At 40.0% G+C, this 21,319-nt stretch overlaps 1 protein-coding gene across 1 annotated transcript in view; it reads left to right on the top strand.

The window, feature by feature from the left end:
* The first annotated feature begins 13,911 nt into the window (after positions 1–13,911).
* DCBLD2 (discoidin, CUB and LCCL domain containing 2) overlaps positions 13,912–21,319 on the top strand; it is a 105,262-nt gene continuing 97,854 nt past the window's right edge. Inside the window, exon 1 of the mRNA XM_004771915.3 lies at positions 13,912–14,490. Coding sequence (XP_004771972.1) covers positions 14,286–14,490 — 205 coding nt within the window. The 5' untranslated portion in view covers positions 13,912–14,285. The remainder of the gene's footprint in view (positions 14,491–21,319) is intronic.

Raw genomic sequence — 21,319 nt, 5'->3', positions numbered from 1 at the left:
TTATCTCTGATCAGACAATATATGATACAGTCCCTCTAATAAAAGGGCACAGAAACAAAATGTGATTGTCTTTATTTCTTTTTTTAAAGATTTTATTTATTTATTTGACAGAGATCACAAGTAGGCAGAAAGGCAGGCAGAGAGAGAGGAGGAAGCAGGCTCCCCGAGGAGCAGAGAGCCCTATCTGGGGCTTGATCCCAGGACCCTGGGATCATGACCTGAGCTGAAGGCACCCCTGTGATTGTCTTTAAAGCAAAAAGTCATAAGCAGGGAAAGACCTTGATATCTGGAAGGAGCCTACAAATAAGAGGTAACAAAGGAAAAAACATCCCATTAACCATCCCACAAAGACTGTGGGTACATGAAGGCTAGTTTTTGGGGTAATATAGGGAGTCAAGCACACAGCCAAAGACAGTGTAGGATAACCCAGCTGCCGATCAATCCCACTGCCAATGCTCCAGAAAAAGTAAGAGCTAGAAGAAAGGCCAAAAACACAGGGAAAATTGGCAAGGAAACCCCTGCAGCCACAATAAGCAAAACAAAAGACAACTCAAAGAATGGCCTGGGCTGCCTTGTGTGGCCATGGAGGTTGTGCACTGCTCAACAACAGGAGTGCCATTCCACCGACTTTGAATGCCACTCTCTAGAATCGACGACCGGTTCACAGTCTACATGTGGCAATCTCAAAAGTAGCATTATTCCTGTTCTTGGTGTCCACACGTTGATCTAATGCCTAATGTGTTATATATACATTTTTTTTTATTATTTGAATTTCTTTTCTGAAACCCTTATAATCTCTTCGGCCATTTGGATGTTTTGTTCAGGTTACATGCAAAGGCTTCCATGGTATTAGCTATTTGGCAACCTTGAAGAAGGGTAATCTCTCCATCCTACCATCAGGAAAGAATGTCATAGACTGCATTTTAAAATTAAGGAAGATAAGTGATGATCAAAAATTCATTAGGGATTCTCCCACACTCTGGAGCAATTTACAAAGTGCAACACTTATCTGTTCCCAGGCTGTATCACTTCCTTTGTATAATTTCCTTTTGCTTGACAAGGAACGCAATTAAAGAACATCACACATTATACCGTGGGCAAGGATAGTCAAGGAGATTGCATTTATTATAATCCTGATATCATTAAAATAAGCATCTTTCAAATCATCATGGAAAATAAAAATGCACTAGTATATTCCAGGCTCTCTCACAGACAGTGGATACAAATAAGGAATTCATTTACATTAATACCCCCAAAACAGTATCTTCTAGTCCCTACTTTCATTGCTAGAACTAAATGGGGAAATAAATTTTTTTCTCTGACAAGAGTATTGAAGGGGGCTTAATTAAAATGTAAGTGGGGGATCTCAATGATCTAAAATGATATTTTGACAGTTATCAGGAGCTGAAAAAATTAATATAGTTTATACGGTAGCTAATAGGTCTTTAGATCACACCCACCTTCATGGCTTAGTACCAGTTTCTTCGATAGTGTCCTAACCTTTCAACCTGATGAGATCCTGTCCATTCTCAAAGGCTTTCTGTATGAAGTTTTCCAGATCCTTTCAACAAAATGCAATGTTTTTCTCTATTATATCTATTTCATGGTATGCACTGGACTGCACTTTGTATCATATATCTTTGTGCTTATCCAGTCATCTCTAATAAGCTTCTATTAGAGCTTATTAGAGATCCATTCCTCACTCATATTTATATCTTGCTATAGTATTATGGACAATATCATAGACATGTTAGAAATGACTTAATACTTAATCATATTAGGGATTAAGGAATAGCAGACTCCTATAACTCTGTACTCAGCATTCATGAAAGGGTCTGTTATACCAATTTAAAACAAAGTCTTTTTCAGCTCAAATTCCTCTCAGAAAATGGCCAGTGTGCACCTGCCTTATATTTTGTTTCAGTGGAACATCCTCCTTCCCTACACATGCTTTAGTTAGAATCACATTTTGTTGTAAATAGCAGAATGTTGAATATGCAGTCTTAAGTAAATAGAGGTTTATCTTTTATTTTTGTCCTGTAACATGCGTCTTAGGACAGAAGCTAGTGGTAAAACCAGAAATAGAAGGGTGATACCTGGCATCTAAACTATTAGAGAATTTTTTAGTACAAAAGAGTCATATTCCTTTCATCTATACATTATTGATTCATCATACCTTTATCATAAAACTACTATGGTGCTATCCACTGTCAAAAGACACTAAAATTATGTAAAATCGCCCATGCTCTTAGCAACAAATAATTCCCTCTAAACCTGTATGTAGAATGTTCACAGTTAAGCTTGGATTTTTAAGAACCCCATGATCTTAAATGAATGGTCTATGGATTCCTTCACAACAAGATTAAAAAAAAAAAAAAAATCCAACTCCTGGAAGGGATTCTTTAAAACCTTAAGTGTATGCTTAGAGAATCCAAAAGTGTAAAAAGAGATTTGTGATTTCCAGCTAACTCTTGGTAGTTTATAGCATGCCATTTGCTTACACTGTGAAGATGTGCGGGTGGACCTTATGCCATTGTGTATAGCAAACAATGCATAAAGCATGGAGGAGGAAGAGTGGTGGGGCTAAGTAGAGATACAGGCATGATTTTTGACATAGTAACTGTCTCTCTTGGGGTTATGGTGTTAAAGTGTTATTCTAAGATCTACTGGTGGTTGAAAAGAAATGCTATCAAGACCCAGTTAATTTTGGCACAAAATTCTTGCATGTTTCATTAGAAAATTTCATGTTTTCGTGTTGCCAAACTGACTCAGTAGAAATTAGTTGCCACTTCTCAGGTTAGTGTGGCACCAAATCAATACACGCTCTTGCTCACTTAGTAAGTAGCTGTTAAAATGCAAACAGGCCCTGACACACCAGGAATATGGGATGAATATAACCACTGGCCAAGCCTACCAGATACTGCAACCCAGAGAAAGTTTACCAGATACTGCAACCAAGAGCAGGCGTAAGACAAAATTTAAGCAGCACAGATAGTAATGGCATGGAAGAATGTTCCAGAACCTCAGTGAAGTTTCAGAACATTCCATGTAACGTTTAGATAACAATGTGGCCTGGTCTTTTGATGAAAGCCTGATGGTGAAAGAGCGCTACAGCCCTTTAGTTCAGGATGAAGACGTGTACTTAGGCGCTCTCCCAACTCAATTTTCAGCTCTGGTTCTTAAATTCCAGTCTGCTGCCTGAGGTTTCCTTAGCCTTTGCCCTTATTTGTACACCTTCTTAATTCTCCTGATGTCATTTTAACATCATTTTCAGAGTAGGAGGAAAGAATGTTTGTGGTCAATCCACAATTTTTAACCAGAAGTTAATCTCCCAGATTCTCCAAGCCTTTGTGGGACTACATTATGCAAAGAGGAAGCAGGCCAGTACATTCTCTGAACACTGAATTTAAACAAACAACTCCAGAATCTAAGTTTGTGCACCTCTCAAAATATTCAAGATTTGAATTTTTTGATGAAATTTCAGAAAACTCAAGAGATTAAATGGACATTTACTAACAGTATCCAAAATAGGCATTTGTATCAAATACCTATTTTGTGACAAAAAAAAAAAAAAAAAAAGCGTGCTTTTATTAGGTGTTTTGTTGCCTACTTGTAGAAGGCTTTGAAAAGAATTTAGGTCATTGAGTGATATAAGCAAAATTCCCAGAATAACTATGGAGGCAGTGTGGTCAAGTGGAAAAAAACATGAGCACTCACATTTGACAGGCCTAGAGTCTCACTCTAGCTGAGTCCCAGCCTAATCACTGAATCCATGTGCCCATGTGTTAATAATTATACTTACTTCACTGAAATTCTGTGAGACACCAATAATATCACATGGGTAAAATGCCAAGCAGAGGTAGAGGCTCACTAAACATGAATCCCCCTCCCTTTCCTCTTCCGGTCACAGTCCCTGACCGTAGGAGGCAGCCAGCATTAGAGCACATGCTTCTTCAGTTGCTGCAGAAGGGTACCTCATCCTGGTCACAAACAGCCTTCTGAGGAATCCTGGTGACAGGAAACTGTGTACAACTAATTCCTACCATGAGAAATTGTACCCACTGGGACAGGTGACCTGCTTGCTCAAGACAGAGGGACCCATTAAGCAAGCAGCACATTTGACCTGTTGCTGAGTTTTAGACACTGTCTGTATCTGGGCTTGCTGCCCATTGCTCCTTGTGGCTGTGAATCAACATTGTGACAGAGAGGGCACTGGGTCAACTACATTCCATTAATGGTTCAAAGTGTTTCATTTAGACTCTTACAGCAAAGGAGAAGGAATAGGGAAGATATACGGCTTAGGATGGACACAAGTTTGGTGGAAATAGACACATAATGATTTTTAAATATAAATCTGAAAAAGCCAAAAACCCTAATGAACTCACACAGTGTGGCTGTCAGAATTAAATCTTCTAACCCAATTCTCAAAATTTTCCCTATCATTACTGAAAGGAGGCCGCAGGTTTCCAAAAGAGGCTCTCCAAACTTGGAAAGTTGCACCAGGTGATTCTGCAGGTTTTCGTTTCAACAGAGTAGCTCATTTCATTCCATAAAGCATAAAATTAAGGCATCATTCTTGTTTTCAAGTCAATTTGGAAACCTGATGGGGAAAAATTAATATTCTGTGGGTAAGAGTTAGAATTCTGAGCTTCTTTGCATTTTTTTGAAAAGACATTTTACATTCTCAAAATATCTTCAGATTCTCTTCTAAATACAGTTTTTGTATTGTCTTCTCTCATATGCAGTTTTCTTAACATTCATTAGCTACATCAAGTCTATAGGAACAACTTTTTTTTTTTTAAGATTTTATTTATTTGACAGAGACAGATCACAAGTAGGCAGAGAGGCAAGCAGAGAGAGAGTGAGAGAGAGAGGGAGGAGGAAGCAGGCTGCCCGTCTAGCAGAGAGCCCGATGCGGGAAGGAACAACTTTTAAAGAAAAATGTTTAGAAGCTAGTCACTCTATTTTTCATGAATGTTAACTTCCTCTTGTGTTCATTTAGTTTGGGAAAATAAAGATGAGCATTATTTCATATGATAGAATGAAATAAAACACACTTTTATGAAAATGATTCCAGGACCAGGAAAAAGTGGATATAGAAAACAAAGTCTCTACATGCCAAATATATAGACATAAATGCTGGGAAGTAACTTGCAGGGGAGAATATGTGATTACAGATGGGATTTGAGTATAATATTTTAACCTATCTTCAAACATGCCTCATTTGTTTCATTTTGTTTTCCATTAGGGCACAGATGGTGTTTAAAAATTCATTCTGGGCCGTGACTAACTATAATTTCTTTAAATGGATGGCTGCCATAAGTACGCATGAATGTCTGAGTTTGGAGAGAATTTCAATCTAATTATACACACTGTTGCAGTTATTATTAAAATAAAATCTGGGTGCTGATTCAGCATGGTTTTCTGGTTTTCTGGGACATTATTTTGCAGGTGATTTGATTAATTCCATACGTATGTGGCTTTCTAATGGCATCTAGAGTGAGTGGATACATTTCAGTTGTAATAATGAAGTACTTTCTCAATATTATTTATCAATATGAGAATAATAGCGAATGACAAAAAGACTAAAGTGAATCCTGAGTTACTTTATGTCTGGTCATTGATTTTTCGGAAATAAAACCACTTTTACTGTTTCAAATCAAACAGCTAAACAAATAGTTAAATTGTGTGATGAGATGAAGCTGTGACTCTCTGGGGGTCTTCCAAATGAGTACTAAGTAAGTAGGAAATCCATAAATTTTCATTGCTGCAGGACTACTTGTGACTCAGTAATATGTGTCTTTTACCAAGGCCAGCTCTCTCCTTCGACGTCAGTAGTATCAAATACACTGACTACATGCATCAAAAGCGAAGGCACATTCTTCAGGTCTACAAATGGGAACTAAGTATTGATTTAAAGGGATAACCAGTAAATCATGCCAGATACATGGTGAGAAAAGTCTTATTTATTCAAAATTCTATGAGCCCCAGACATATACAATCCTTCAAGATTTTTTTGTTTTTGTTTGTTTGTTTGTTTGTTTTAATTAACAAGTTCAGGGAAATTGCATTCTCCTTTGTTTCCCTTCCAGGAGTTATCTTGGTCTGCAATGAATCCTTTAGAAAAATATCTGGTATTTTTACTTTCGTGTGATATGTTAACGATGAACAAATGATCATACATATCAGTCAATTGTAAAGTATTACTTACATTGGCATTAAAGCCCGATTACTAATGCAGATGCTCAGGGAAGGTAAGGTTTATCTGAACAACATATTATTTCCTTTTAGTCCATAGTTTGCCATTTTAAAATCATGGTTAATAGAATGCCCACAATAAAAAGATCTATTTAAAGGAAAATGTAGAATATATTCTGCATCTCATTTATACCTTATTGTGTTAAAAAATCAGTCCAACAACTAGGCTGTGAATGTGATATAAAGAAGATGATATACTTATTGGTTTCAAAAACCTTAGGTATTCCTTTTAAACATTGTATTTCCAAAGTCTTGCTATTATTTAAACTATTAGTTTCTATTTTATCAAATTATTAAATTTAAAGGATCTAAATTAAAATTTAATAGAAGGATTCAAAAGAATAGTTGCTGCGTTTAAAAAAAAATCCCAATTTCTATTTCCCTTCTCTTGGTTCTTAGAAAATAAAAAGTAGAATTGTTGTACTATTATTTGCTTGTCCTTGTGTCCTTTCTGTCTAAATGTCAGCTGTCTGGATGATTTTAAATCCTCTCGCTTGCTATGGTCAGTCATGGGCTCCTTTTATATTTGACAAAATTGTTCAAAGATGGTGGAGGGGGAGATGGCTGAAATAGATGATGGGGATTAAAGAGAACACTCGTGATGAGCACTGGGTGATATATAGAATCATTGAATCTCTATATTGTGCACCTGAAACTGATAACATGCTTGTATTACATTGACTTCAAATAAAAACTTAAAAACAAATAGGAAAACGACAAAAATTGTTCAAATATCCTGACTTATCTAGGAATGAAAGCCTCTTGTGTTTTTTTTTTTTTTAAGATTTTATTTATTTATTTGACAGACAGAGATCAGAAGTAGGCAGAGAGGCAAAGAGAGGGAGGAGGAAGCAGGCTCCCTGCCGAGCAGAGAGCCTGATGCAGGGCTCAATCCCAGGACCCTGAGATCATGACCTGAGCTGAAGGCAGAGGCTTTAACCCACTGAGCCACCCCTGTTTCAGCACCCCTGAAAGCCTCTTTGTTAAGAGGATGGTGAGTAGTGGGAAGGTTTAAGCTTCTCAAAACCTCTGGTTCTAGGAATCTCCTACTATTCCTGATCTCTTTTTTATCTCTGCTTTCATTTCACCTCCTGAGGACACTGCCCTCTCCCATGAAGAATCAATATGTTGGACACCAACCTGATTGTCCCCTCTTCACTTGTAAGACCCCCTTCCCCAGAGTTTCATCTAATCAAGGCTTTTTAAAAAAACTTCAATTAGCCAACATATAGTACATCATTACTTTCAGATGTAGTGTTCAATAATTCATCAGTTGCGTTTAACACCCGGTGCTCAGCACCTCACATGCTCTCCTTAATGACAATCAAGGCTTAAACTGTGGTAAATTTAAGGGAGAGTTTGGGAGAAAGTCTAGGTTGTGGGGGATGGTGGGAGATGTAACAATATAGCACATATAGCAAACATCTAACAATTTTTCATTAGTTATATCTACCTTTCAAAGCATCTTTGCATTCTAACTACTGGAAAATTTTTACTGTTTTCCACATCTCCTGAGCTCCAGCTTCCAGCCAGCTTTATGTCCTCTGAGTTTTCTCATCTCCATCCTGATAAGTTTACCCTCTCCACTCCCAGGTCCTATTTGCTTCTTTCACTGAATAGAACTGAGGTTCTTCAACCAGCCCCAGTTCATAAAGGGCTCACTGGGCCAGGGTTAGGGGGCACGAGGGTTATTTTCCGAATAAGTGCACCCTTCCCTCCTGGTCAGCACAGACAATGCTCTCCTAGGGAGGAATTCTGTGGTCATCAGCTGGTGTTTCCTCTCCCTCATACATTACATAGCTATTTTGGAATTGAGGACTTAGAAATGAGATGAAAACAAGTAATGGATAGTGAAAATTTGGGAGAATTGTCAAACTTTGAGCCCATCATGAAGTTCATAAAAAAGGCATTTGCGGCATAGAGAGGTTAGGAGCCTTGTTGGAAGTCATAGAGCACTTTCAAATGGAAGGTGGATACAGGAGTCTGGTCCACAGCTATTTGCATGAGCTCGTGAAACAACTTTTCAGAAGCCAAATAGCATTTCAGCTCTGTGTATTTAATTTTCGACTGTGTTGCCAGCAAAGGTCCCGCAGGAAAGAATATGGGCATCCAGCAGGGGCGGCAGGCAGCTACTGCACACCTAAATCATATGATCTCAGATCCTCTAGCATGTTCCCTATTCATTTTCAGTTTTCTGTTACCATTCACGAATAATTTAATTCTTTCATTCCTAAGCATGATGTTGATGTTCTGGAGGGCAGTTGTCACATGATTTTACTAAAATCTTTGGCTGCCTCCCTTAGAGACAAAATACCAAGCTGAAGCCTTGTTCTCAGCTGCAAGAGAATGCGTTGGTTAAGTGTTTATGTTACTAGAAAAACCAAAGGGGTATTGGTGGGGGTGAGGAGTAGAAAGAGAGGGATGATTGTAGTGGAGAAAAAGGCAAAGGGCAAATAATCTAAGTCCATCATGTTGCTGAACTATGCCAAGAAAAAAGTATTTAACCATTATCCACTAACAGAAATTAAATATCTTCTATAATAAATTAGGTTCCTAACACTTCTGTCTTAAATTTGCTGTACTACCTAAATAGTTTTCCAAAGTTAAGAAGATGTGAATAATAAACCTGAGAGTTAGGTTTGAATGAAATGACTAACTGAAAGAAGGTACAAGATAAAAAGGAAAAAAATGTATCAAAACCGCTTCTATTGACAAAAACGAAGAATGTCTTCTCAGCAGAATTCAGACATTTAGCAACAATCTTGGTTACAAACATTTGTCCAAACAGTCAACAGGACAAAGAAAATGCTCCTGGGGGAAGAGTAACCAGATCTGAGGGCTCTGGTCTTTGAAGTTTAAAATATTTCCCCAGAACTGCCACATTCTTCTCTCTCCTATCCCACTGGAAGATCACAAAAGTGAATTCTCATTTGCTTCCTCTTTCTGTTACCCTGCCAAAAATACACTCTCACTGATAAAGCCCACCAGTGATTCATTACATACCATCATCCCAAGGTTTCCAGTATAAATGCCATATTAAATGAGTCTTTTCTGTTTTATTAATGCCTAACAGACATTTAATAGCAATGATGGTGCCAATGATTCTTATTGTATCATACCATTAAAACCCAGATGTTTCTGTATGAACAGAAGCAAAGACACCAGTCCCTGTGTTCCTTCCCTCCATTATCATTTCCTAAGCAGTGGCTGAACTGGGATTCATTTGGAAGCAGAAATAGTAGGCTGTGACCATTCTGTACATATTTTCATTTACTCTATAGATCAATTCCATGTTCTCTATCCCTCCATTCATTATCAATTAAGAGAAGAAAGAGAAAGAAAGAAAGAAAGAGAAAGAAAGAAAAGAAAGAGAAAGAAAGATAGGAATAAAGAAAGAAAGAGAACAAGAGAGAGAAGACAAAAAGGGAAACAAGATATGGTGAATTAAAATTTAGGATAAGACTATATTTAGGGATGCCTGGGTGGCTCAGTTTGTTAAGTGTCTGCCTTTGGGTCATGTCATGATCCCAGGGCCCAGGGATCAAGTCCCATGTTGGGCTTCTTGTTCTGCAGGGAGCTTGGTTCTCCCTCTGCCAGCTATTCCCCCTGCTTCTGCTCTCGCTCTCTCTGATAAATAAATAAATTAATTAAAATGTTTTTAAAAAGACTCTATATTTATTTTTAAATTTCCTAACATGGTACAAACATAAATACACCCAAACATGACACATTTTGGGGTGCCTGGGTGGCTCAGTGGGTTAAGCCGCTGCCTTCGGCTCAGGTCATGATCTCAGGGTCCTGGGATCGAGTCCCGCATCGGGCTCTCTGCTCGGCAGGGAGCCTGCTTCCTCCTCTCTCTCTCTGCCTGCCTCTCTGCCTGCTTGTGATCTCTCTCTGTCAAATAAATAAATAAAATCTTTAAAAAAAATGACACATTTTAATTTCCTAATATTTCATATATAACCATCCCATGTGTTCCTTTCTTGAAGCCCTAGTCCTCCCCACAGCCTTCATCCAAAGCATTAATTCATTTACCAATGAATGGAGATTACTATAGCTGCTGCCAGTCCTAGCACATGTCAGAAAACTGGTGTGCAATGAAGACACTGCTCGATTTGTGTTTTCTCTGTCGAGCTTGTCCCCAAGGGAAGCTCCAAAATCCATATCTGTTTGAAGCCCTGTAGGAAGGAGCTGGGACCTGAGCTTGCCTTCTGGGAGCTTCTAACTGCTTCTGGGAGCCTCTAACTCCTATGATGGTGGCTTCCTCCAGACCTAACCACTTTGGATCCTGATTAGAATCCCCAGCTCCTACTTACCCAGCCTTCTGAGTCACATGGATCCTGGACAAGTATTGTTCCCGTTGCCTCTCTGGATGTTAACCCGCAAACGCACCCAAGCCCCAGAGGTAAGGAAGATGACTAAGTTGGCTAAAGCAGCATGCAGAGAGTGAGAAAGGTAACGTAAACTACAATTCTGCTCTATCCAGGCATTGTCCTAGAAATGAATGCACATCACATTGGCCTATGGTCCCACAAGGAGATTTTCATCATCACAGAGCAATTTGTCATTGTTTTTGCAACTCAGTAGAGTGACAATGCTCAGAAGTGGAGAGAGAATAGGGACTGAACTAGCATCTGTGTTATACCTATAACATCTCCTGCATCTGTGTTAGACCTATAATTCCCCTATACATAAAGCAGTAGGATCTCCAGAGATGTTCTGTAGCCAGCATTCCATACTCTACAGTGCCAGATCAAAAGGAAGTTGAAGCATAGAAATACGATAATTGTCATAGAGAATATCAGTCACCCAGAACTTTTGATTTCACCTTTTTAAATATAACTTCAGTTTGCCCCTTCCTTCTTCATCCCTTTCCTACTACTGACCTCATTCAGAACATCTTCACTACTCTATTCTCCACTTTAAATCACCCTTCAAAATACCAGACAGTCAGTAAAACAGGGATAAAAAATGTGAGTACTCCTACCTCTTACTTTAGGTATTTATACTTGGCATCTTTTCATGCTGTGTTATCAAGGAGTAGAGGGGACTATAGGCCAGGTTTTGCCTGTTCCAGCAAGGCTTCTACAGTACCAAGGACCCATGGGCGAATCCTCTGCCCCTGGAGCAGTTCCACGTAGTCAACAGAGTGCCAGCCTGAGGTTCACAATATCTCAGTCTGTCTCCATTTCTGTGGCCTTAAAGTCGTCATGAACTCATGAAAGGAGTTGTCCAACAAAAAAGATGGGTTGTCTCAGAGAGCCTATTGCTACAAATCTTCTTATGTGACTGACTGCTTGTCATGTTAGCATTCATGTCTGACGTGTCCAATACTGAGCTCAAGATCTTCTACTTCCACATTCAACCAGACCAGTTTCCCTTATCATGTTCCCTTGCTGTGTGGAAGGCAATGCTTTCTACCTAGAAACCTGAGCATCTTCCTTGACTTTTCTTTATTCCCATCTAATCAGTCACTACGTTCATAAATATCCTTCATGTCAGCCTCCCCGGTCCAAGACTACTGCCCCTGCAGTGCAGGTTCACTGTCACTGCTTTTAACTCTACAGGTCACTGGGCTGGTCTATGGATGAGCTCTTCCTGGCTTCCAGTCTTGCTCTTTCTACAATCTATTCCTCACCCTCCTGCCTAGTTGAGTTTTCTGAAATAAAAATTTAATAATGTCGCACTTTCTTAGAACCCTTTAGGGGTTTCTCAGTGTTATAAAAATAAAATCCCAGGGCGCCTGGGTGGCTCAGTGGGTTAAAGCCACTGCCTTCAGCTCAGGTCATGATCCCAGGGTCCTGGGATTGAGCCCTACATCGGGCTCTCTGCTCCCCTTTCTCTTTGCCTGCCCCTCTGCCTACTAGTGATCTCTGTTTGTCAAATAAATAAATAAAAATCTTTAAAAAATAAATAAATAAAACCCTGACTCCTTAGTCTGTCTTAGATCTTGCTCCTATCAATGTTTCTGGACTCGTTTTCAGCTCTTCTTGTGAAACCAGCAGCAGTTAACCGCATTGAGCTCCCTCAACATGGATTGACCTCGATTGCCTTGGTGCCTGTAAGCCAGCCTACTTTCTCTGTAGCTTCAGATCACTTCATCTCTTTATTGAAGATTTTATCCAAGATGAAGATCACTTTCTACACTTTGTCTTTCTATTCAAGACTCAGCTGGAGTTTCATATCCACCATAGTTTATACCTCCAAAATGTCACTGACAGAAATGATTTTGTTCACCTCCCCCACAGAACATAGGCTCCTCCTGTTGAACTTCTTATGTCCACTGCCTGCATTAGTTCTATAGCATAGTGAGGTCTAACAGACATCAATACATGCTTATTGATTAAATTTGTTAGAAGAGTTGAATGCATGAGGGGTTTATAGTGGAGTTGAACAAGATGACTGCCAGCATCCTTCTCAACTCTCAGCTTTTCATTTGAAGATACTCGTCCCTTCCATGGTTTTGAATATCACATCCATTTATTACTCTCACCCATGACTTCAAGGCACTCCTCAACCTGAGCTTTAGACAAAAATGTCCACCTGCCTGTTACAGAACTTCAAATTCAAGCTGCTGAGTGAGCGTCTCAAATTCAGCATGTCCAAAATTAATTCACTTGCCTTCACAACCTGACACAACTTTCCAGTTTTCTGTAGTTGTTAATGACACCATCCTTTTCTTGGGGGCCCATATTAAAAAAATCCAGGATGGCACCTTTCTCCTAAAACCAATCACTGCCTAGTCCTGTGGATTCCCCTTTCCCAAAACCAGTTGTTTTTGTCACTACATTTACAGACTCCATCGAATTTGTTGCATTCTGACTTTCATGATGTATTTCCCTCTCTGTACCAATACTAGATCCTGGAAAGATTTCTGTATTATGGCTGTAAATCCCCCAAGTCTCAGCATAAGTTTTGCTAACAGATAGCAGGTGGTCAACACCTCTTGGTAGAATGGCTGAATGAATGTTAGGATGTTAGGTTTAAACTGCTTTTGGGGCAGGGATTTTGTTATATGCTTTTTTTTTTTTTTTGTCCCGCCCCGAATATAGTAAATCGAGTAAAAGGCATAGGAAACAAGAAATACATATTCTTTTATATCGAACACTGTATTTTTTAATTTTAAAGTAGAGTTGCTGCAACAACTGGCTGTAGTTTTAATTAAAAAAAAAAAAAAAACACACGCTCTATTTTTTGGTAAAATGTGTCTTAGCCTCAGCTCCCAGCTAAAGCCATCCAGGATCCTGGTTTCCCACCCCTTCCAGTGGCCTGATGCGCGGCAGGGGAGGAGCAATGAAAAAGCTGGGCCTGAGAAGCCGGGAGAGAGGGATGGGGGAAGTCCCGGAAGTCATTGACCAGAGCAAGCGGCGGCCTCGGCGAGATCAGCTTGGGCTGCGGTCCCAACAATAACAGGCGCGCGGGCGGGGCGGGGCTGCCGGGGGCCCGAGCTTGGGGGCGGAACCCGGATTGGGGGAGGCGGGTGGGACGCCTCGCTAAGGCTGCAGGGGATTGGAGGAGAGAGATGAGGGGCGGTTGAGCTCAAGGAGTGGGCCGGGAGCTAACGGGCCGACAGAGGAGAGAGCGTGTTGATTGGGAGGCGCGGAGGGAGACGGACCGGAGCCAACTGCGGATTGGCCGTGGCGGGTAGAAGAGGCGTGGTCAGTGCGCGCCCGAGGGAGCGCGAGGGAGCGGGCGGCTGGCCTGCCTGCCAGCTAGCCGGAGCCCCGGGCGTGTGCTGCGAGAGCCCGGGTCGGGTAGAGGAACGCGGTGCGGGAGGCGCGTCCCCCTCAGCTCCTCCGCGGCTCGACTACCCCCCTTCCTTTCCTCTCTTACCCTGCGCTCTGGTCTGGGGTCTCGGGGCAGGGAACGGAGGGAAGGAACTAAAGAGGAGGAGGCGAAAGCGGAGCGAGGGGCAGAGAGGGTCCCGGCGCGGGGCGCAGCGCGCGCTGCCTCAGGCTCTCCAGTCCGAGCCGCCGCCGCCTCGCCCGGGGCGTCCGCACTATGCAGGCGGACTGCGGGCCACCGCGATGGGGAGCCGGGCTGTGCTGAGAGCCGGGCGCAGCCCTCACGGTCTCCGAGTCCGGGCCGCGGCCGCCACCCCCGCCCGGGCCGCGCTCCCCCTCTCCCGCCCTCTCCCTCCCCTCTGCAACTCCTCCTCCTTCCCCATGCCTCTATTCCTCCTGCTCCTACTTATCCTGGTCCTGCTGCTCGAGGACACCGGAGCCCAGCAAGGTGAGTGGTCCGCGGGGAGTGCGCAGCGCGCGGAGTCCCAGGGGCGGCGGGGGCGCTGGGGGAGCCTCCGGGATGCCGGGTCTCCCGGTGGGGCGCCGAATCTGCAGATGCACTGGGGCGGGTGCGGTGAGCTTTGGTGCCTGGCCAGACCTGGCCGAGCACTCGCTGGGTTCATTTGCAAAGGTGGGCTCTGCCTGTTGTCCCTCAAGTTGGCGCGGCTTTACTTTTTGTCAAGGCCTTTGGTTTTTCCGAAAAGAGAGAAGCGAGACCCTGCTATGAAGGCCTCCGTTTTGGTATTGGATTTTTCTGGGGAAAATCGTTGGGCGGAAAAAGAGAAGTTTTGGAAGTGTGACCCCTAAAGTTAGGTTACACTGATGGACAGAGTAGCAAGGCAAGGTAATTAAGTAGCATCTTAAACCAATTAAAGGCAGGTGGAGATAATTATCATCTTTTGTGAAAACTGCGCAGGTTCAAAAGCGAATGGATTCTGGTTAGCTTCGAGTCTGGAATTCAGGACATGCCCTTTATGATTACCTTACTGTTATTCCTGTTGGTGATCTGGATTTCCTGGGTCAGACACTCAGTCTGACCCAAGGCACGTGCTGTTTCCAGATGGAGCATTCGGAGTTAAAAGGGTAAGCCCTTCCAGAAAGTGACAAAACTTTTTTTCCACCCACAGTCCTTGAAATACCTATTTCAGAACTGAGCAAAACTGTTTATTGAATAATCATCATAATGGAAAGAGAATGCAAGGCTGATTCCTCCCCCACCCTTTAGTACTATTTTCAGGCAGCGAACCACAATTTTTGAATCAGTTTGGCATCAGTTATTGAACACATTTTTCCGTTGCATTTCCTTCTTTATTGCAGTAAGAAGGATATGGGTTGGACTATTGCTTATTGCTGGGAAGATTTTTATTTTAAGTTGATCTCCATGTTTAAGTCCCGGTGAAAAGTTGCTCATATGGTTTTCAGAGAAGTGTAGAATCATGGCCATAGGCCTGTCATTATGAAGATGCTGAAACTTTGACAGGCATGTGGAAGTATAATGTAGCAATAAAGAAAAATATATTTGCTGAACTGACCTCTTTTAGCTCTAGGCACATTTCTACATTGTGTAACTTAAAATTCAGATGCTTAACATTCATGTTTTTAGTTAGATTATCTTCTTAAATTCTTAAGCATCAGCACTTAATAAATTGAGGTGTGATAATCTTCCCCCCACTGAAGTTTTAGAGTGTATGCTTGTATTTTCCTCCTAGTAGGAGAAACAAAAAACAAGAAGGCTTACCTACAGTCAGCATTAATTGGGACTTACTTTGTGGCAAGCACAGTTCTAAGTGATATATTAAGTTGGTTAACCCTCACCACACCCATCCAAGATAGTGTTATCCCGTTTCAAACATAAGGGAACCGAGACACAAAAAATACAAGGTGACACAAAAAATACAAGGTACGTTGATACAGAAAGGAATGTAACTACATAAGCAGAATACTCTGTTTTGCTTATTTCTAGACTGAGAGTGTTTATATCGTTTTTTAAAAAAAAAATCTTTGAACAGTATAGAATCAGTTTATGTCTCCCCACATGAGACAGTTGCCTTAAGCTTCAGAACTTCATGAACCAGGCCTAATTAACATGCAACATTCCCTTATCTTCTTCCAAGGTGTAATTTCAGTTTTTAGCACAGCCTTTTTAACAAGTAATGGTCCTCTTTCACAGTGATGTCTTATATAAACTGTAGATTAACACAAATAGAAATGCTGGTGGTAATTTAAAAGACCTCTGATTTCTAGTTCTTTTGATTGGGTAAATTTTGTGAAGTTATTTAATTTCTTTGTACCTCTGTTTTCTTCATCAGTGATATGAGAATAAATACCTATTTTGTAGCCTAACAAAGATGAAATAATAATACATAGGAGTTTTGTAAATGGAAAAGCATAATATAGCTTCAATTGATTATCATTATTAATTTTGAGTTTATGAAGTTGATAAAGAAGAACAAGTCGGGTATATATTACTGGAAACTCAGGAGTTTTGAGATTTTAATTCCCTAATTTTTAAAAATAACTTTTTTTTTTACCCAAAGGACCCTGATGCAGTCTGTAGTGGAATTGCATTTAAACCAGTCTTAACAATCTAACAGACATGATTTGGAGTCCATTGTATTCCCTCACATAAGCTGAAAAGAAGTCTAATTTCAAAATGAGAAGCAGTGTTTTAAAACATCTACAGAATTTTTAATAATGGAAATGTCTACATATTGTAGTGTTAAGTGACAAACTGTACTTTTTACTCTCTAAGAAATCTTAGGAAGAAGACTGAAAAGAAGTAATAGTAGTAGCCTTTTGGTGGTAGAGTTGTAGGTAATTCCTGTTTGCTTTTCCAAATTTTCTGCAGTTCACATACAGTCAAAATATAAGCTGTGGAAAAAATGTTTTGTGATATTTAGGTTTTCCTTTCTTTAGCCAGTCTAGGTAGAAGTGCATTTAATATATGTGTTGTAGAGAACCATACCTCGGGAATTTTAAAAAATCTTTCAGACATCATTGTAAAGTAGCAAATGTTACTCTCATTCCAGTTCCAGTTGACCCTTGTACAACACAGGTTTGAAGTGCACGGATAGCTGCCAATTTTTTTTCTGATAATAAACATATTAGAAGATTTTTCGGTGATTTACAATTTGAAATTGGAAAAAACTCAGAGGAACTGCATAGCCTAGAAATATTTTTAAAATACTGAAAAAATTAGGTATTATTGTAAGAATACAGTATATAATACCAGTAATGTACAGAATATGTGTCAATTGACTTACATGTAAGGCTGGTCAGTTTTCTGGTCAGCAGTAAGTTCCTGGAGAGAGTACAATGTTACAGATGGATTTTTGACTATGCACGGGGAGGTCAGCACCCTTAACCCCTGCCTTGTTCAAGAGTCAGCTGTAGTGCTATATACATAGCTATTCCTGAGCAGATTTTCTGCTGACAGTGATTTCTCTTTTCATTTGGCTCAGAATAAAATTTATCATTGGTCTGAAAATTTGTCAGCCTTTTACAACTGAGATGTATTTTAAACAATATTATTTCATTTACTTATAGATTATATTTCCTCACATTTAATTGTATGATGATGGTGTTTTAGATACAGCTTCCATTGTATTTTTAAGTTCTAATTTTTTAAAAAATATTTTTATTTATTTATTTGACAGAGTGAGAGAAAGATCACAAGTAGGCAGAGAGGCAGGCAGAGAGTGGGGGGAAGCAGGCTCCCTGCTGAGCAGAGAACCTGATGTGAGGCTTTGAGGCTCTGAGGCCCGATCCCAGGGTCCTGGGATCATGACCTGACCCAAAGGCAGAGGTTTAACCCACTGAGCCACCCAGGAGCCCCTTAAGATCTAAATTTGATGTTGAGTTCATCTTCAAAATCTTTTTATTGTTGAAAGCATTTTTTTTCTGTAACACATCTGAAAAACTTAAATTGGTCAAATTTATCATGCTAATTGCATCTTTGCTACTGTAATAAATGTATTTAATAGGAAGTTGAAAGTCTATGAATGTTTCTGTGTCCCTGATTTACATTTTGACTAGAAATTTGTGTCCCTTCATCTCAGGAGCTCAGCTTCCTAGTTCATGTTCTGGAGGGCTTTGCCACTACTTTCTGGGTTAGATTATTTGAATGTGGTAACATAGCAGGGAATTTTTACGATTTATTAAAACTGACTTGTTTTTGCCTAGTAATACGAACTATCTGCGAAGGTATTGATTTTTATTTACTCATCTTATGAAACAAGACAATTTCATTTTTTTTTTTTAAGATTTTATTTATTTATTTGACAGACAGAGATCACAAGTAGGCAGAGAGAGAGAGGAAGGGAAGCAGGCTCACCGCTGAGCAGGGAGCCTGATGCGGGGCTCGATCCCAGCACCCTGAGATCATGACCTGAGCCGAAGGCAGAGACCTAACCCACTGAGCCACCCAGGTGCCCCAAATTCATTCTTAATTGTTCAATTTCACAATGAGGTCCAAATTAATGTGTGGGGGAAAATTCTTTTCTGTCAAGTAATGGCTTTATTTGTTTGTGATGCAGATAAATAGTTTTTCAACAATATTTGTGAATTGTCAGAAATGAACACATCTCCCTCAGTAATAAATATTTTTAATTATTTCTAATATCAACTTTAGGTTAATTTAGAATTTTCAGTTGTCTTTTCTTGGTTTGATAAAACATTAGGCCTCTTACATGTAGTTTTGTTCAGAGGCAAAAATTAAAGCATCCTTTTTCTGCTATATTTCTAACTAATGTTGCCCAGTGAGAATTAGATATATAACATAAATTCTGCGTGTGCTAATGACTAGATTTAAAATCCACATTTTTCAAACTTAAAAGTGAAAAATTAATTGTAAAATTTTGGTTCATCATTTTAGGTAGCTTTCCGTATGTTACAAGCAAAGAGGAAATACGATTTCCCACTGGAGATGGTTAATAATTCTATCTAAACATCTGAGCTTCATTCTAGAAGACTAACATAAAAATAAAACAAAACAGAAAAACCTTAAGATCATGAAATCTGTGTAAGTGAAAGTACCAGTGCTGCTATGAAAATGACAAATGAATTAATTTCCAAAAAGAAATTATGAGATTATAGTATGATGTGGAAAGATTACATGTACATAGAAGTAGTTTTAGGTTTAGGATTATACTTTACAAAATGAACCTAGGATGTGAAAGTTCAGGTGGTAATATTGCACATTAATTGAATACATGCAAATAGTTTCTATTTGAACTTCTTCATTAGTTGGATGGATGTAGAATGATGACATAAAATTATTGGGATTAGGAAAAGCTTCATAGAGATAGTGAAGTGTGGTTGTTGAAATATGAAGTGAGACAGCTTGACAGTTTTTCTTCTGTGGCTTATGGATTCAGTTTACAACCTTACCACGGCCTTGCCACTTTATTTTTTAAATATTGTACAGATAGTTATAGTTGTTCAAAACCAAAAACTTAATTGCTGATTACCCACACCCCCACAGTTCTACCTCCGATCTATCAATTTGTGATTTTTATGTTTCTTCCTATTCCATATTCATCTACATAATAATCTTGCATGGTTGTAATATGTTCTGTAATCATGTTGTGTTATGTTCTGTAGACATATTGTGTTGAAATTAATTGTGTGACCTAATTTTTGACACACAAGCATACTTAAAAATACAGCAAAAAAATTCTAAATGTAAAAATTCATCACAAGACATTATGAAGTAATTACTGTATTGTTTGGAATTGCTGCTGCAGTATTTTCTTAGTCCATTTGATTAAATTCTTCATAGAGGGTGGGATCTTTAAAAAGGTATTTCAGTTCAAAATATTAGCTTAGAAACGTACGTAATACTAATTTCCCAAATCATTATGTAGATTAAGTCAGTATAATCCACAAGGACAGAAAATACAGATAATCAAATAAACTAGTATTTAATGAGTGAGGGTTTCCACTGAAACAGATGGGCTAATGGGGTAATCTTAAAAGTATGCTAAAACATTATCTTCTAGATCAGCCTGCACTCTGAAGGATATGTACTTGGAAGAAAAATGTTGATTAGCTACTTGAATTATGGGGAAGAGCCCCCAAGGTGCAAGCTCCCTCAGCTGCTTTCTGAGAATGGGCCAAGTTTCTTGCAAGGCTTTTGTTGAGCTGGTTGCATGCAAGTGTGCAGTCAAAACTAGATTGTGGTTGATCAAAGAAAAGATGCTGGTACTCTTTATCATCCTCTCATTAAGAAATTGCAGCATGAAGTAGTACCAACTCTGAGCCTCCAGGCATGTGTGCACATGTGTCAGTACAGTTCTGAGACATTTAGAGAAGAGTGAAACATTGTAATTGTTTATAGGGAACCTACAGTCTAGTTGGGGAAATATTGATCTGTAAGTTGAATTATATAGAAAAATAAGCAAGGGAAGTTGCCTGTTGCTGTGGGTTTGAAGGAAAAAAGAGCTCATAGGAAGTAGGAGATAAAGTGCTTGCTGATGAGGCGCCTGGGTGGTTCTGTGGGTTAAAGCCTCTGCCTTTGGCTTGGGTCATGATCCCAGGGTCCTGGGATCGAGCCCCGCATCGGGCTGTCTGCTCAGCGGGGAGCCTGCTTCCCTTCCCCTCTCTCTGCCTGCCTCTCTGTCTACTTGTAATCTGTCTGTCAAATAAATAAATAAAATCTTTTAAAAAAGAAAAAGTTGTTGCTGATAAAGTGTTTTAACTGAGTGAGCTTTAAAGGATTGATAGGTTTGTAGTCCACAGGGAAGACAGATATTTGAGAAGGAAGAGCACAGCATCAGAACAGAAAGAAGTCAGGAAAGCCTGGGAGTGCAAAAGCCTGTCCTCTTGTAATGAGTAGCAGCAAGACTCTAAGCCCGTGGTCCTGGTTTCCTGCTTCCATCTTGAGCCCCATGCCTAGCATGCTCCTGCCTAATAATTGGGGGCAGATATTGGCTGGTTGGTTGCTGCTGGCCATGGTTCTTAAGCATGGGGGTCCTGCCTTCCTGGAGCAGTGTGGCTGGCAGCCTCTTGATGACCTGTATGATACAATCCAAACTCCTTTGCATATTATAAATGTGATTTTTTTCTGCCTGCATTCTGGTCTCTCCCTTCCTCCTTGTCTTAATTTCATACCAGCATCCCTCAACTTTTACCTGTAGTTTATGTGTAAGACTGAGCTACTTTTTTTTTTTTAAGATTTTATTTATTTATTTGACAGAGAAAGACACAGGGAGAGAGGGAACACAAGCTGGGGGAGTGGGAGAGGGAGAAACAGGCTTCCCGCTGAGCAGGGAGCCCAA

Source organism: Mustela putorius, unplaced genomic scaffold (genome assembly GCF_011764305.1).
Source record: "Mustela putorius furo isolate JIRA1106 unplaced genomic scaffold, ASM1176430v1.1 tig00003834_pilon_pilon_pilon, whole genome shotgun sequence".
Classification (NCBI taxonomy): domain Eukaryota; kingdom Metazoa; phylum Chordata; class Mammalia; order Carnivora; family Mustelidae; genus Mustela; species Mustela putorius.
Note: the sequence above shows the minus strand (reverse complement) of the source record. Positions and strands in the feature narration are given on the sequence as shown.